Source organism: Poecile atricapillus, chromosome 1 (assembly GCF_030490865.1).
Source record: "Poecile atricapillus isolate bPoeAtr1 chromosome 1, bPoeAtr1.hap1, whole genome shotgun sequence".
Lineage (NCBI taxonomy): Eukaryota > Metazoa > Chordata > Aves > Passeriformes > Paridae > Poecile > Poecile atricapillus.
In genome coordinates this window covers 88,102,564-88,119,525 of record NC_081249.1, presented here as the reverse complement: position 1 = coordinate 88,119,525, position 16,962 = coordinate 88,102,564, and the positions used below count along the sequence as shown (strand labels likewise).

Here is a 16,962-nt window from a genome sequence, read left to right as displayed (position 1 = left end):
AAGTAGCCTGAAGCCAGGAAGGATTTAATAAAGGTATACATTGTAACTGCCAGTCAAATAAACTTAGGGTCCATTTTCTCAAGCACTTGAAGCTCGCAGTGCTGAGAGAGAAGCTTTCTTGCTATGCATTCGTATGTGATCATGTATTTCTCCTTTTTGCTGTCCTTTCTTTGTGCTGGTTAAAGTTGCTGCAGATGGCAGATGTCTTAGTAGCTTTATAACTTCTTTGGCAAACTGTCAGCTTTCCTTGTATTTTCTATTAGTCTTCTCCCTTGGCCCATGGAAGATACTTAATTGTTTTTACGGAGATCTATTTGAAATCCAGAACTATATTTCAGACTATATTAAATGTTACAGAAACTGCATCTGTGGCTGAACAAATTTGTACTTAATACATACGTCACTCAGCTCCAGGGTATCTTGTCATCACTGACTTCAATCTTCAGTGTCAACTGTAAAGCCTTTTGAGCATTCATCTCTAACTTCAGGACAGCTAACAATAAAGGCTGCTGTCTATTGAAGTAATATGAGTCTGACTTATGTTGCCTGTATGTTTTTATAGAGAAAGAAAATCATAAGAAGTAAATTATAGGTTTATTCATGCATACGATTGCTCAGATCTCAGCTTAAACCCTGGACTTACATTCAGGACCAAGCTACATAGCAACAGTGGCTTTGTCAAAAATTCAGTTCTTTTAAGACCTCCACTAATTCTGGTACCCATTCCCTTGTGAGGATTGCACCCATTTGTGCAGCTCTGCCTAGCTATCAGCTGCAGAGCTGACAGCCCAGTCTCCAGAGCAACTGAGATCCTCCTGTCGGATCTGCTGGGGTCTGGCTAAGAAGTCTCATCAAAAGGCATCTTAATTCCTGGTCTTTGCAACTCAGTGTTACTTTTAGCTGCAGCTAACCTCAGGCTTTGGCTCCTTTTCTTTTGATTTGCCTTTTAGTTTGATTTTTGTTAGCATTATGCCGTCTTTTTCCTTAACAGCTTATCTTGGGCATCCAGCCTGGAATTTGGCTTCTTGGTTTAAGGATTTTGATTCTAGACTTCAACTGACTATGGAGAATGGTCTTGCTTTGCTCCTTGAATGTCTGTTCCTCAGCTGCTCTGTCTTTCTGCCCTTGGTCACAGTGACTTACAGCACCTGATTCTTGTTCACATCCCAAAAATCCATTAGTATCCTGAAAGTCATGGTCAGGAGAAATAAACTGTCCTTTGTGGCTTCCTTTGATTTCAGCTTTTTTTCCCTTCTAGTACCACTGACCAATGTGACAGATCACACTGGACTTCTGTGATTTGAGCACTGCAGCTAGAGGCCATATTATTCTATATGCCTCTTGTCTGCTCTTAGACCATAACTTTTTCAGACTGCCTCATTTGATCAGCGATGGAACCTTTTGCCCATAAGTCAGTATCAGGGCAGTTCTGGCTATTGGGTATTTTCTGTCTCAAAGAGGAGGTGAGGACATTGACATCTTTAATACTTAAAAAAGTTAGATAGCTACATCTTCACATTTTGGTTTATGGTAGTGACTGTAGTCTTACTTATTCCTATATTTTCTTTGAAAGAGAGGATTGGTTTATGTCTGTTAACTTCAAGTTGATTGTGTCCACATAGATATCAGAGTATTTCACTAGATGTATCTTTATTTCTGACAGTGAGTCAGAACTATGACTAATACATAAGATTTAGACAGCAAAAGACAATCTTACCAGTGTTTTGAGAGAGGTTGCAATCAATCAGAGCCAGAGCAGACCTTCTAGGCATATATATTTTCTATATATTCTAGGCAAAAGACTGAGGAAGGAACTGACAGACCACAGCCGTTTTTTATCAAATTATACTTTGCTCCCACTGGGTTCTTCACTAATTTATTGTGCCTGGAGTATTCCTTTCACAGAACATATTCCAAATTGTTCAAGTTTTGCCTGTACAGCTGACCACAACTTGCTGTCCCACTTCTGTGTCATGCATGAGGACGCTTTTCCACTAGGATATTGGGAGTGAACAAGGCATTTCTGCATGATTTCACCTAAATAGTATTTTCTTTGTGCTGGAGGTTTCCATTCCCATCCTGTGTCAAAGGGCTTTAACCTTTTGTGGTTAGAGATTGTATAGCAATATATATGGTATAGCAACATAGAAAACATACATTGCTATACCTAGGCACTGGAACATGGCTGTATACCCAGGAAGAATGTATGGCTACAGCCAATTACGTATAGAGACTGTGAAAATGTTTGCAGTATCTTTAGTTGTTTGACTGCATGACTCTGTTGCAGGTGCACTCCAGTAAAGCTCAGGCTGTGTTAGTGGCACTGCTGTGTCCAGTCTTCATCTGTAAAACCTCTTTGCTTACTGTATCCTTCCTGAGATGTGAGCACTCTTGGAGTTCAGCCATTTACCATAACCCTGCCATTGCTCTTGAGATAGAAAATACCCACAAGCAAGTCCAGTTGAATGTATGGAAGATACTGCTTAGTCAGTCAGAATCTGAATGGATACAGGGAAAGTTCATTAAAGATATGATTTTATTTACTAGAAACTCAATTTCTTCAAATCGTGTTGCTGAATGTTCTAATACTATTCCTTCTCAGGAGCCCTTCTGATGTTGGACAGGTGAGGAGGAACTGAACTGACTGGAAGCACTTAGATATGCTCATGCACTTATGATCAAGTGGGCTGGAAGACAGCATACACACATCTGGAAGCATGCTATTCCTAGTTAAATTAAACATTAGTTTATCTTGGTTGTATGCAAAAAAAAAAGAAAACCTGATAAACTTCTCCAGGAAGTGTGTTAGGGATAATGCATTTTGGTTTCCTGTTTGCAGGAGCACCAGAACTTTTATTCCAGTGACATGTCCTTGGGCTACTTAGTACTTTCTGTGAAGTATGAACAGATTGAGAAACAGGAAAATCTACGCCTGTTGCTGAGGTAACAGTGCCTGTTATTGAAGTGTATGCTACTGTGCTGTGTATCCTTGCACTCCCTCTGTGAAGATGTGGATGGGAATTTTGTGTCTTTCTTTTGGAGAGAAAGAAAACTGCAAACAAACCTTTGAGCCTTTTTTTTCTTCCCTTCTGCTCTTGAGTTGGTCTCAGCAGTTTCCGTAAAGAAGATGGTGTGGTGCTTACAGGTGCATCTTTGTAGTACCTGTGTGGAAAATACCTGTTCTTCCCTCAAATAGAAAGCTTTTCTGTTTATTCTGTCTACTTAGAGGGATGTGAGTACTCTCTAGGAGAATATGGATTCCCTAATTAGAGGACAGGCTAGCCCAGGCTTTGTATTTGAGACTAAGGCTCCCTTGGAGGTGATCTAGAACATTACGTAGGTTCCTGGGGCAGTCTATGAAGTCATAACCCTTAGAGAGGGTTATGAAGAGATATATTACCTAGAGAGAGCTGCTGAATGAGCTGCAGGAAGAACAGAGAAGGATCTTGTGTAGGTGAGAGGCCACTGCAGAGAAGCTTTTTACCACACTGTGGGCTGGGTGCACTCCCAGTAGGCAGTGCTACTGGAACCCCGTGATGGACAGTTGCTGCTGACAAGGATTTGTCCAGGACTGAGTGAAAAATACGGTTACATAGGAATTAGCTACAAGAAAATCACTGTTGAGTTTCCTCCAGTGTCTGAAGAGAATCCTTCAGATTGCCAGCAATAATCTGGGAATAAAGAAAGAGCCGGTTTGTGAGCTGTGCCTGGGAGTGTTTATCTTCCTATGTGGAAGAGACCAGTGAAGAGCAAAAGGGTAGTTATTCCTCTAGTAAGATATTTTGTTATACGCAGTACTTCTTGCTCAATGGCTTGTTTATAATGGTTTGAAGAGGCTTTTGACAGCCCAATATTTCTTTTTCCTTAGAAAGGTATCTCCTTAAATACACATATAAAGAGGAAGGCAGCTTTCCTTTGTCAGTTTTCTGGAGCAATGCTACACCTGTTTCTACCTCCTTTGCATAGATCTGCTTTCCTAGGCTGTTTCTTACAGATCTTTAAACAATCTTTCAAGCCCTCACTGATCATGGGAATCCCTTATTATTCTGTGTCTGTGAATTGTATTTTGACATTTAGATTTCTGTGAAAGAAAACAGTGGTGGGGGGGAAGCAAAATACTTCCTCAAGGCAGGCAAGAGTGCAAAGGAGCAGAGAGACTAAGGCTCCTGTTTTGTCTTCCTCTGCTCACCACAATACTGGGCAATAAGAAGAGAAAATGCCTTGCTTTTCCAGTGATTCTATGCACCACAGTTAAAATTAACCCTCTGGAATTAATACTTTAACAGTACTCTGAAGAAATGGCTACTCTTTCTTTAAAGAGCCAGTGTTGCTTGTGTCTCCCTTTAGCCTTGTCTCTAATGCCTTTTTTGTTTTGTGTCAGGACTCGTACTGGCACCAAACATGATCTAATTCCCATTTCCTGTCTGAATGAGTTTCCCAATGCTGTTCAGATGGCAAAGGTGAGATTCATGCTTTCCTGTTTTTCTTAAGGCTTCATTCTTCAAGTTGTTTTCACCTCTGTCCTCCCATTTCCCTCTTTTTCTACTATTCCACAGTAGAACTGTCATGTAGTTCCCTTTTACCCTTCCATTTGCCTTCTCTTCCTTCTCTTCTAATTTTACCTCAGAATTTTTGCCTGAAGGGGCTCCTGTCAGATAATTATAAACAGTGCCTACACTCTCATGCCCGCAGCAAGCCAGGGCACATGATAATCACACTTCTGTTTCTGTCTCTCTCACTCAACAGCTACTTTGTGAGGATGTGAATGTTGAACGCTTCTTTCCTGTCCTCTATCCCAAGGTACAGTGTTCTGATATATCTGTATATCACTTTTCCACCAAGGTCTGGCTAATGACATCCAATTGATAATTTCTGTTTTCATTACCTCAGGCCTCGCAGCTTATTGTTGCATTTGATGAGCATGTCATAAGCAATAACTTCAAGTTTGGGGTCATCTACCAAAAACCTGGACAGGTAAGATTCATCAGATCCCATGGTACTTTGGACAAAATGCAAAGAATCAGTTTTCTTAGCTTAAGGGATGTAATAGCATGGTCTGCACTGTCCAGAAGCAGTGGCATAGAGGCAGCAGTGTTTCTGTAGTGCCGTGGTTCCTTTGGCTTGCCTCTTCCACCTGCAGTACCTCTGGCAGTATAGGCTTTGTGGATCTCTGAACCCTAGCTCTATCCCTCATGGTAGCTTGGGGCTGAGGCACAGGACTCCAGCACCATGAGGGGCCCATATCAGAAATGTATTCAAGGAGAGATGATTCTTGGTTGAAATGTCTATAGAAATTACTGCCTGCTTTTTGTACTCCTTGTGCTTCTTACTACATCTGCTTTCCTTCTGTAGACAACTGAAGAAGAAGTCTTCAGTAACACTGTAGAGAGTCAGGGTTTCCTGGAGTTCTTGGATTTCCTTGGTGACAAGATTCAGCTGCAGGATTTCCGTGGGTAGGTACCCAGTGCAGCTGGAAAACCAGATTAAGTTAGGGAACATCATGTGTTCAGAGGCTGTGACTCTGTTACAGCCCAGCTTCCAGAGAAGTGCTGTGTCTTCTGAATCCCAGTGCAAGTGAAGAAGCCCTGGATGCTTTTGTCAGCCATCATGTCTGGGAACTAATTGGAGCTTAGGTCTCTGCTGGTATTTTGATTTAAACATCACCTTGTATCTCAATCTGACCTGCAGTATCAGCAAAGAATAATAGTATTTGGCAGTGGAAATAAAAGTTTGTTTCACAGTGGTATGAGTGGTATTGTTTCAGACTCTTTCTCTGAGGCATCTCATCCCTTCTGTAGTTCTAAGATATGGAGTGTGTTTCTTATAAGAGTGCCAAAGAACTACTTTGAGGATCCCTGGTTTAACTTCGTAGCTTTTAGCAAGCTGGCATGTTCACACAGCACAAACATGGTGCAGCTTCAGTCAGTGCATTGGTTTGGGGAAGATTTGGTGCCTCATTGTCACTGATTTCCTAAAAATTACCTTTGATGGTCCTTTGATGTACCACTGTTACTGATACCATCTGTCTTCTCTCTGCTCTCTCATTTCTGTTCTGCCTGACCTATGGCATGGCGTGGATTTGCTCAGGTTCCGGGGAGGCTTGGATGTTACCAGAGGCCAAACAGGCACAGAGTCAGTCTATACAAATTTCCGGGGGAAGGAGATCATGTTTCACGTGTCCACAAAGCTGCCCTTCACAGAGGGAGATTCCCAGCAGGTATCAGAAGGAGGAATAAGAATTACAACAGTGTGGCTGGGAAAGGAAGGGTATTTGAAGGACTGCATAGAGGGGAGACTGACTGACTGTATAATGTTGGGAATTATGTCTGGAATAATGGCAAAAGTAGTGGTTTGGTGAAGAGATGGGTTTGAGATGTTAGGCAGACTGGTGTTTGAGGTCCCATCATACTGTTCTGCTCTTTTTCACCTGCCTTCTCTCTTCATTATTTCTTTCCTCTCCAGCTTCAGCGGAAGCGTCACATTGGGAATGATATTGTAGCCATCATTTTCCAAGATGAAAGCACACCTTTTGTCCCTGATATGATTGCTTCTAATTTCCTACATGCTTATGTGGTAGTTCAGCTCACTCATAGCACCACTGGGGACACTCTCTACAAGGTAACCAGGATCAATAGATTAACCTGTACTAATTTTGATCCTTGAAGTGAAAACGGGTTATTCGGCCTTTGGGAGAGGTGCAGGTTCAGCCAGATGTCCTGATTTCTTGAGTATCTACACCTGAAAGCAGAGTTAAGTTGTATACTTTTCAAAATAGCTGATTAATTTCTGAAGCTTACAGCTTTGGAATTGAAGCAGAAAGAATTCAGGTAAAAAAAAATTGTTTACATCGAAGAGCATGAGCTACAATTGATCCCACTTTGGGGGTTGTCTCACTTACATTGTACAAGTCAGGTAAAATTCATGTCCGCATTGCTGGTGCTGCACAGCACAGTGCTTGCAGCTTGCACCTGCCTGAGGCTGCAGGTCAGGTACAGCTGGTTGACCTAACTATGGAATCCAAGCCAGCTACACCTGCTTCTGGGGATTCCAGAACTGATTCCCATCTGGCAGGAAAGTGTTACCTGTCAGGTAACTTTCAGTGTCACTTTCAGTGATGCTGAGAGAGCAGAAAATATAAAGAAACTTGGATCTGAGATGGATTTTTCATTGTAGAAACATTTTAATCCTAGCACCATATGTTGTATTATGGAGGGATTTTGATTATATGGTGGTGATGAATCCTTATGCCTTGGAGGTCTACAGGAACACCAAGAATATCAAAATTAGGACAGTATCCCCATCTCTCCTCTTCCATCAAGAGGGTGTCAGTGGTGGAGCAACCTTCTCTTGTTCCCTATGCTGTGGGCAGCTGGTTTGTAGTGAAGGCCATGGGTTGACAAGGCCATGGAGTTCCAGTTCTTCTCTTGCTCTCTGTTTTGTAGGGCACAAAAATTCACTGGACTTTTTAATGACAAGGAAAGAGCTGGGAAAGTTTGCTATTTGTTGTGTGGCTTCCTGCCATTGTTTTTATCTTAGTCTGTCCACAGTACTGGTTTTCTTTGTTAGTGTAATAGGGCTACTTCATTCCATGATGAAGAAATCATCCCAGTAATCACCCTAGAGCCAATGCAGAGTTTTCTGTAAAGGCCTTTCTAAAGGGGCTTTAACTGATGCTGCCTTGAGAGCATAGTAGTACACAAAAGACTGCCATTTGAAAGATTTCTTTGCCGTTTCTTGTTGCATTTACTTAAGCTTTAGTGCCTACTATTAAATTGGATTATTAATAGAATTTATTTCACAGAATCAATTTTTGCAATCAGAAAGCTAAAAATGCAAAGCAGGATTTTAATTGGTAGATATCCATTAGGAGAGAGATGGAGGCTTTATAATTAGGGGAGGTGGCCTAAATGTGAGAAATACTAATTAAATCAAGAGCCCATTTCCTTCTTCTTCTCATTAAATTCAGTCCTCTCAGTGTCTCTGTGACATTTATATTTTGTTGTTTTGAGGCAGTTGTGGTTGTTATGACATTGTTCCCTCTTGTATGAAAGGACAAATAATGGTCTTGCTTCATCTCAAACATGACAGTAAAACCCCCTGTGAAATAGTATGAGGTACTATATGTATTTGGTAAGATAGCTACATATAATTATGGGTAAGTTCTGTGAAGAAACAGGTGACCATGTGAAAACTGGACTGCCTTACAGTTACTTCTTTAGACATTGGTATGTCAGGTAGGAGCATGCTAGAAATAAAACAAATGAAACCTATCTCTTACTGGGAGAACATTTGCATGTTACTACCTGTGACTCACAGAGGCAGTGGCACTGAAATACTCCCCTCAGTGTGCAGTGTATCTCCACCAAGTATTCTCTGCAAAAAAAAATTAGGTCAGTACAACCACACTGACAAAAGTTCTTTAGTGGAAGTTAATCTTGCAGGCTGAATAGGAGCTTTTTTTTTTCCTAAATATACTGGTTATACTAGTTATTATTTAAAAGAATTTTTAAAAAAGCCATCAGTTTAGCTTTTTTTATTACTCTTACTGTGTGCACATCTAGCTGACTGAGTTTCTGGGAGATAAATGAACACATTCATCCACTGAGTTCAGAAACAGAGGGATGAACAGGACACTGTATTACATCTCTTTTGTATAGGTAAATTTTTTAGGAGGAATCATATCTATCATAGTAGTTTGATGGTCTCACTTGTGTTCTGATACTCATTTTTTTCCCCTTATATTATTTCAGGTTTCAGTCACAGCCCGAGATGATGTCCCCTTCTTTGGACCACCTCTGCCAAATCCAGCCATATTTAAAAAGGTTTGTTTCTCTGGTCCTGTGTTAGTTGGCTTGGGACGTGGTACACACACTTGTGTTCTGAGTAGGTATTGTCAGTCTGGCTAGAGCACTTTGGAGGTCCAAAGACTAGTAAGCAGAGCTTTTATAATGTGATATTTTTACTAGTGTTTTTGTCTCCAGTTTAGACTAGTCTTCATCTTGTCTTCTAGAGTGCAGAGTTTCGTGAATTCCTTCTGGTCAAGCTCATCAATGCTGAGTACAGCTGCTATCGAGCTGAGAAATTTGCTAAATTAGAGGTGGGTCTGTTACCAGGCTGCTTCAATTGAAAATTTTAATTATATATATACAATAAATATATTATTATCAGATAAAGAAAATAAAGTAAAATTCCTGACTTCTAATTTTGTGTTGCTTAAGAAAGGAAGATGAAATGTGATTTTGTACTTTTATGGGATTATGGTTAGATTATTGGATATAGTTATGGGATATTTCCTTCTTATTTTTTAGCAGGTGTGATAGAATATGAACAGGTACATTTTGATCTAAAGATCTAATCCTCAAGTAAGGGTGGGAATATGATGCATATATTTTGCTGGAGGAAATTCTGTATTAGCTGAAATTCAGTATTATGTTACAGGATGTATGCTGATATCACTGATTTTTGGTTCAAGGTACCAAAATTCTGTTCCAGACTCTGCTGTTGGGGTTTTGTTTTTGTCGTTGTTGGTCTTTTGGGGTTTTTTATTTGTTTATTTGGGGTTTTTTATGAGGAGGATGTAAGACATTGGAAAAACAGGAAAAAATCTCTGCTCCCAATAAAAGCTGTTCTCATGTCCAATGTTGATGCAGGAAAGAACACGGAGTGCCCTCTTGGAGAGCCTTTTTGAGGAGTTGCAACTTCGCAGCCGCAGCATGATGGGATTACCTGTAGGGGAGGATGACAAGATGGAGAATGGCAGTGGGGGCTTCCTCGAGAACTTCAAGGTGAGCCTTTCTACAAACCTAGTGTGGTCTAGAATTCCATACTGGCCCTCAGAAGTCAAACTCTTTACACTTTGTGGTGGTGTCAAATGTCAGATGTGGTTTTATTCCATGACTTGCAGAAGGAGGAGTCAGTGTTTGCAAGAGGAATTGTAATAACTAGGAGCAAAGGGCTTCCAGTTCCTACAGCAAATCTCCTTGAATTAATTTTCATTATAACAGAAAGAATTGCAGGAGCCGCTGCAGGAGTTTCTAACTTATCTTTGAGTGTACTGTCTAGAAAAACTGTGTTGCTTTACTTACCCTCTAAAAGCCAAAGTTAATTTACCTTATTCAGTGTAAATGGCATGTTAGGGGGTTTTTATTGTTGATTTTTTTTTAACAAACCAGGTGACAGAACTTTCTTTTAGAGGTGATAAAGATAATTTATATGAGAAAGCAAAGGTTTTGTATGAATGGGCAAACTGACTTTTGAGCAGGTTATATAGAGAGAATCTTTATTGCTTTCTTATTTTATCTACTTGCCCTTTCCCACTCACATGGGAAGTGCCTTCCCACTTCTTTTATATAATATGCTGTATCTCTGGAAAGAGAGATGTGTTATAAATAGCATTTCTTCAGATGACTTTATGGCTTTGTATGGTGGGTCAATTAGAATTATTAAGGTCTGTAAAACTAACCTGTTCACAAATAGGTTTGGTAGCTGTGTGCATAGCTTTGGTCAGGTCTGGGATGCTTTGGTGAGGTGTATTTTTACATACAAACTGCCTTTGCTGTTAGCCATGAATTTTAACCCATCCATGTCTTACACTAATTTTCCAAAAATGTCCATTTATGACTTCTGGCAGATGCTGTGATTTGCATGTCATGTACACAGATGACATTTGTAAAAGGCTGGAAAAGTCTGAGTTAAGCCAGAAAATGGCTTTTTCAAATGCTGCGGATTTTGATATGACTGCTTTCCTATTGAAACCAGAACTCAAGTTCATTTGAGACTGAGCCTTACAGCCTTGAACAAAAGTTTGATTTTGTGTTTTATAGCCTGTACTGGATAGGACTATTCCAGGTGATGCTGTTTAATCCAGTGTGCTGGGATACTTGTAGGAAATCTCTATTCATTGCAGTAGGAGAAGGGAAGTGAAACTAGAGAATATATTTGAGGAAGAGCTCTTCCCAGAGCTCCATGAATCAGCTAGGACCAAAACAGGGCAGTGTCTAAGGTGCTGCCTTCCAGGAGTTAGGATCTGTGTGGTTCTGGTGTCGGTCTGTCACAACTTCCCACTCAATCTGTGGTGCTTCTCACACTACCCTACCGTGTGCATGTCTATATGTGTATATCTGTGTTTGTCTGTTTCCCTGCCTCCCTCCTGTTCAGCGGGTGATCAGAGGCCGCAGCCAGAGCCTGGATACCATGGGGATATCCATGAGAAAGCAGCAGCCAGCCACCCTGCCCAGCCGCCCAGCTACAGCTGGCCTTGCCCTCAGCCAGAGTGTCGCCGAGGGCCCTAAGGCCATTGCTGCGGTAAGGTATTCGGGTGGGCTGTAAGAAGAGAACCCGGCATACCTTTGTAACCACTCGTATATTTCCTTTCCCTATTAGTTTGTCCTCTTGTCCCACTGTGAATCTTTTTGTTGTATCATCCCATTTCACGAGTGGTGACAGCATGTGTTGCAGTCCGTTTTGTCTGTGCCCACCTCTAGCCCCAGTTCACGTGTAAACTAGAGCTGAGATTGATGCAGACTGGGAGAAGAAAGACAAACATGATTCTACATCAGACATCTATCTCTGCTGTCCTGGATTAGATCCTGTATGGTGCCATGTGTTAAAAAATGCATGCACTGTGGTTTGGCTGAAATGGTACTGTATTGTCATATGGCAAGACCTGAGAACATAAGGACACTAGAACTGTTCTGTTTTCTTTGATTTCACCAATGAGACTATTTTCTTTAATATAAGCAGGTGCACAAGATATTCAAGGTGCTGTTATGATGTAAAAAGAATTTACATGTTGGGAACAAACAGGAGAATGAATAAAGTTTGGGGTGGGAAAAAGAATGAGTATTTCTAGTCACTATCAAAGCCTTTCCTCTTTGATAGGGATACTAAACATATGTGACTAATGAATTAAAAATCTATCACAAATTTTTCCAGAAAATGATCCATGTTTCTGATATTGAAAGTATGGTTACCTTGGCCAAAGTGCATCCAGCTGGTTATGGTCTCTGCACTAGTGATGTCAATACAGGCAAACTACAAAAAAAACATCTCTGAGTAAGCCAAGAATGTGCCCTTCAGTGTGAAGATTTCTTGGTGACAGTTTACTTGGTTGTATGCATTCTTTATGTCAATACAACAAAGTCACAGCGTACTAATGACTTGGGTTTGCTGCCTCCTTTGCTCCTTTAACTTCTGGTTTTCTTTGCCTTTCTGGTTTTGCCTCTTCTCTCACCATATGGGGACACCTCCCTTCCCAAGCCTGTTTCTCTGTATACTGGCTGTATTCTGCCTTTGTTTCTTTATATCTCTGTCCCTTCCTCACACCACCTTTGTAAGCCCTGGCTGCTCTTGCTCGCTGACAGAAAGCACTCCTTGCACAGGTGGAGCTGAGCTCTTGTATTGCAGTAAAAGAGAGGATTTGGATCCATGTTGCAAACTCTTCTCCTATGCTTTCAGCTCTGCACAGCTTTTCCTGTCTTGTTCCTCTCCTTTCTGTCATGCTTTCCTTTTTTCTAGTCTTTTGCCTTGCCTGGTAGGAGCCCATCACGTACTCGAGCCAGCCGCTTCCACGGGCGACGGAGTAGTGCCATTGGCATTGAAAACATACAGGAGGAAAAGAGGTATGAGCTGTGGGGAGACAAGACAAAAAGGGTAAAAAAATCAAGAGGAGATGACAAAAGGAACATAGGAAGGTACATATAGGCAGAGGGGGAACCAACAGGAATGAGAACTAAAATGGAAGTGGTTGGAATGGGAAGAAAAGGAACTGATTGTCAACCGATGGAGAAATGGACAAATAACAGAAACAGAAAAAAATTAGAAGAGGACTAATTGGAATTGGAGAGAATCAGTATTTGAAGAAGAATGGAGGAAATGGGTGGAGGAACATTATAAATCATTCTTAGATATTGTGCAGGACTCTTCAGTTTCCTGTTCTTCACTCACCACTTTTCAAAGACAGTCAGATGAAAGGCTGGTATTTGGGAAGGGGATGCTTGATTGTTTGTTTTCATGTTAAAATATTCAAATAGGCAAAATTTCTGGTAACTTAAAGGATTTATTTTAAAAAGCTTTAAGTTCAAATGACTAGTGCTTAAGTTAGATGGTCTGAGAAATAATTATAATTAATGGATAATAGATAATATGCTGCTCCAAGGAGTGATTTGGCATATTCGACATTATAACCATTATAACATTATAACAATTATAACCATTCAAAAGTTGTCTACTGGTCACGAGAGATTATTTAGTTAAATTATAAATTTCCCTCAGCTCTAGCTGAGACATCTTTTTAAGATTATGTACTCTCAAAAGTTGCATGAATGCTCTGCATCTAATATGCAATTTTCCCAGTTGCAAGAATCCCAGGAAACATCTTGAAAACTGGGTGCAAAAGGGGGAAAGTCATCTCTAATATAGAAACTACTTATTTTAGGAGGAAATTACTGTATTTTCCCTTCTTTCTTAATGAGGTGCTTATGACCTAATCTGAATAAAAACAGAACTTCTTTTGAGAAAAGTTAAATTGTAAGGGACAACTGCCCTGTAACAATCTAAGCTGTCACAGTAGCCACAGCTTCTCACTCCTTTAAATACTTTTATACCTTACGTGGCTGTGTTCTTCAATCCATTACTTGTGTACAACAACCATTTCAAATGTTTGAAAAAAACCTGTAGAACTTTACTAATACAGGGAAAAACCCTGGATTTATTTTCCTTTTTTTCCCCTGCTCTTTGCCTGGAGAGACCTGATGAACTAATTGCTTATTTAGCCTTCCTTTTGCTTACTTGTAAACTCAGATGTGAGGAACAGGGAGCTTGTATTTTCTGAAAAACTTTTTGGGTCATTCTTGAAGGCGCAGTTTCACTAGCAACTGCTCTAACGGTTCATTGTTACTGAAAGCAGATGTGATACTTCCCCTCTGTCCCTTTCATCTACCCAATCCTGACTATTCCTTGTGATGATTGCTCAGATCCCTAGTGGGCCTTTCATGTAACTGATTCTGCCCATTAATCAAATAGAAAAAGTATCAACTTTCTTTCACTGGATTAATTGTCTGCCAGGTTCTGCCATGAACTGGCTCGTGGAGAAGCCTGATGGGTACGAGGACTGATGGAAAGTGCACTCAGCAAGAATGAAGGAGGCTAGAGCATGCTCTCTTTCTGGGACCAGTGAGCTCAAAGTGTCACGTGTGACTTCACCCTGGAGCTGTAATTCAGTGATATGCAGGCTTTGCTGACCCAGTCCATCCTGCTTGTTAGTGTGTTGTAGGAATTTCAGGGTTGTTTTAATTTTAGAACTACTTTTTGTCAGGGTAATTTCCAGTCTCACAAACAATTCTATTAGCTTAAGTGAGGGTCATCATCAGAAACTTGGATATGAGGGCCACAGGTAGGGTCAACTGACCAAGAGAGCAGAGGAAGAACTTTGTGACAAGCTCCATCACTGAAGCCCTAAAAACCCACCCAAAATCCCTTAGTTTACCTTGCTTTAATTAAATGTACCTCTCATTTCAGTTACTCGCACAGACAACTTTCTTTAGAGGTACCTTGAAAAGTCCTAGTAGCAATTACACTTTTGTAACCATCGTATTTACACTCTCTATTAAATTCTATAGCTTCTTAGCACCAACGGAATGGGGAGGATAGAGGAAAAAGTTAAAAAATTAAAGGTGAATACTGAAATTAATTCAGGCTTTTATATCAATTCAAAAGGAGCTTAAAGTTGGCCATTTCCAGATGTCACATGTCACATCTAAGGAGTCTGCCCTTTTCAGCACAACTGTGTTTGCTTCCCTTTTACATGTATACAGGAGATACAGCTTTGTAGCGTGTCATGTAAGGGAATGTTAGAATAGATGGTAGTTAACCCTGGCCCTGGGGTATAGCTGGTTTCTCTTTTCTCCCAGCAGAGACACCACAGAGAGGATACAGAGGGTGTTGGACAGTCCAGGAACTTTCTTTGACCTCAAGTCTGATGGATCATCCAGTCCCAGCTCTCCAGAGTTCCCCAGCAGGAAGAGCAAGTGAGTTGAAAATAAATTTTAGTATTTGAAAGATGCTCACTGTCTCTGGTATTGGCTTAAGTGTGGTGCATGTCTTGCTCTGTTGGAGGCTTTACTGAAATTGTCCACATCAGGCATTGTAGCACCTCAAAAGTTGGATGTCTGGCTGTGGCACGGTAGTTCAGAGCCTGTCAGGAACTTGGCTTTCTTAAACAGACCATGATGAAAGATTGGATCACTTGATTTTGGTTATATCTTTACTGTAATGTGAGCTTGCATCCAACAGGAGACGCAAAATCCTAGCTGTCCAATTATCCATGTTTACTCATGTGTATGTTTCCTCTATAGTTTGCTCTGGAGTGATTTTGGAGCTTCATGGAGAAGCTTGGACAAGGGTATGTTGGGATGTTGGGTTGTACTCACATTCTGCCCCTTTAAGCAGGATTCATGCCGCTGCTCCCAGCCAGCGTGAACTAACCTGTCTCCAGTCTCCCCAAAGTGTTACAGCAGGATTCCAGCACGGTCCCATGTGTTGCACCTATGTTTCATTGCTAAAGCATGCCATACCACACCCAGTGGTATGTGAAAACACTTCATGCAGTAGTCTGCAAGTTAATTCTCCAGTTTCTGTTTGTCAAAAACTGGAAAAATGCAATTTCCTGGTAATGGAGCTTTGCTGCTGCTAAGCTGTATTATACTGGGATGTGATCCTACCTAGAACACTTCAGGGAAACCACCCATTTACATTTCCAAGACTCCAGAACAGCCTGTCTCTAAATCAAAGGCTGCAGCTGACTTTCTGGAACATTTTGCCACACCTAATTTTTTTCAAGAGGCTTAGGATGAGACCTGTGGCAAGAAAGGTAGCAAGTACTTTGTATTAGGGTATTTCCCTTTCTCAGGACTGTGGAGACTCTTAAGAAAATTTCAGGAGGTGCCCTAGAACCAGGCGTCTATGGTTATAGTTGCTTCAGGTGCCAAATTTGACAAAGGAAGGGCCTTCCTTACAACTACACCCGATGCTCCCTAAGAATTACAAGCTGGTGACTATCTGCAGTAGTTTAGCTACCCAGTTGTATGCTGTAGGACTGCTCTTCATTTTGTCCCAGCCAAGTTGCAGTATTCTGGCATGGTTTTGTGTTTGTACTAGTTTTTTGGTTGTATGAGTGCCCAGAATTTTGGTGTGGAGGAGGATGGGAGCACATCTAGGAGATACAGACCATTTAAGGTGCTAGCTCTGGCAGCTAAGGACTAGAGGGAATGCAGAACATGGAACTGCTGATTGGTCAGCAGCCCCCATCTTCCAGCATTACCACATCATTCCACCTTCCCTTCCTCATCCTGCCTGGGACCTTGTTAGTGAACTAGAAGTTCCTGACAGGCATGTGTGAGGGACTCTTGTTCTGATTAGACCGCTGATTACCTTGCATAATCACCAAGAATTCTGCTTCCCCCACTTCCCAACCCCCATTCTCCATCAGCTAAGGAGGTGAGCCAGCTGCAATGGCTGTTTCAAGTTGGTATCCACATGCTTTCAGAGAGCAAACACAGCATGGGATTTTACTAACAATACTTGCATGAATATTGTTTATGCACATTAGGCATGAACTGTATGATTTGTCAGTCTGTCTAGTTCTGTTCCCAGGGTTCTTTTTCCAGTCATGGACTCAAAACCACTTAGGATCACCAGAAAAAAAAAAAGAAGTATTTTCATATCTGTGGTGGTTTAGCCCATTCCTGGACAGTTCATTTACAAGGTGGGATGCAGCATGGAGTTTTGCACAATTAGTGATTAGTCAGAGTTAGTGTTGTGATCTCAAAGTTAGGGACTAGCCCATGTGCAGCCATACTTCTTGCGTGACATCAGAGACAGGGAGTTAAGAACTTGTAATTCCACCATGTAAAACACACCATTTTCAGCAAGACAGTATTAGCACAATATTGCAGGAAAAGGCTG

The 16,962-nt window shown here is 41.1% G+C and overlaps 1 protein-coding gene across 12 annotated transcripts in view; it reads left to right on the top strand.

Annotated features, from left to right (window-relative positions):
• The window catches only part of LOC131592961 (rap1 GTPase-activating protein 1-like), a 48,103-nt gene that overhangs the window by 17,445 nt on the left and 13,696 nt on the right, over positions 1-16,962 (top strand). For 5 of the 12 annotated variants that reach the window (XM_058864980.1, XM_058865048.1, XM_058864970.1 and 2 more), the window contains 13 exons: positions 2,840-2,943; positions 4,382-4,460; positions 4,747-4,800; positions 4,891-4,974; positions 5,353-5,453; positions 6,088-6,217; positions 6,463-6,618; positions 8,751-8,822; positions 9,011-9,097; positions 9,651-9,785; positions 11,158-11,304; positions 12,517-12,620; positions 14,910-15,026. In XM_058864980.1, the coding sequence (XP_058720963.1) occupies positions 2,840-2,943; positions 4,382-4,460; positions 4,747-4,800; positions 4,891-4,974; positions 5,353-5,453; positions 6,088-6,217; positions 6,463-6,618; positions 8,751-8,822; positions 9,011-9,097; positions 9,651-9,785; positions 11,158-11,304; positions 12,517-12,620; positions 14,910-15,026 (1,370 nt within the window). Of the gene's footprint in view, positions 1-2,839; positions 2,944-4,381; positions 4,461-4,746; positions 4,801-4,890; positions 4,975-5,352; positions 5,454-6,087; positions 6,218-6,462; positions 6,619-8,750; positions 8,823-9,010; positions 9,098-9,650; positions 9,786-11,157; positions 11,305-11,934; positions 12,621-14,909; positions 15,031-16,962 lie in introns of those variants that run through there. The other 7 variants (XM_058864990.1, XM_058865019.1, XR_009280738.1 and 4 more) reach the window with 5 other exon arrangements.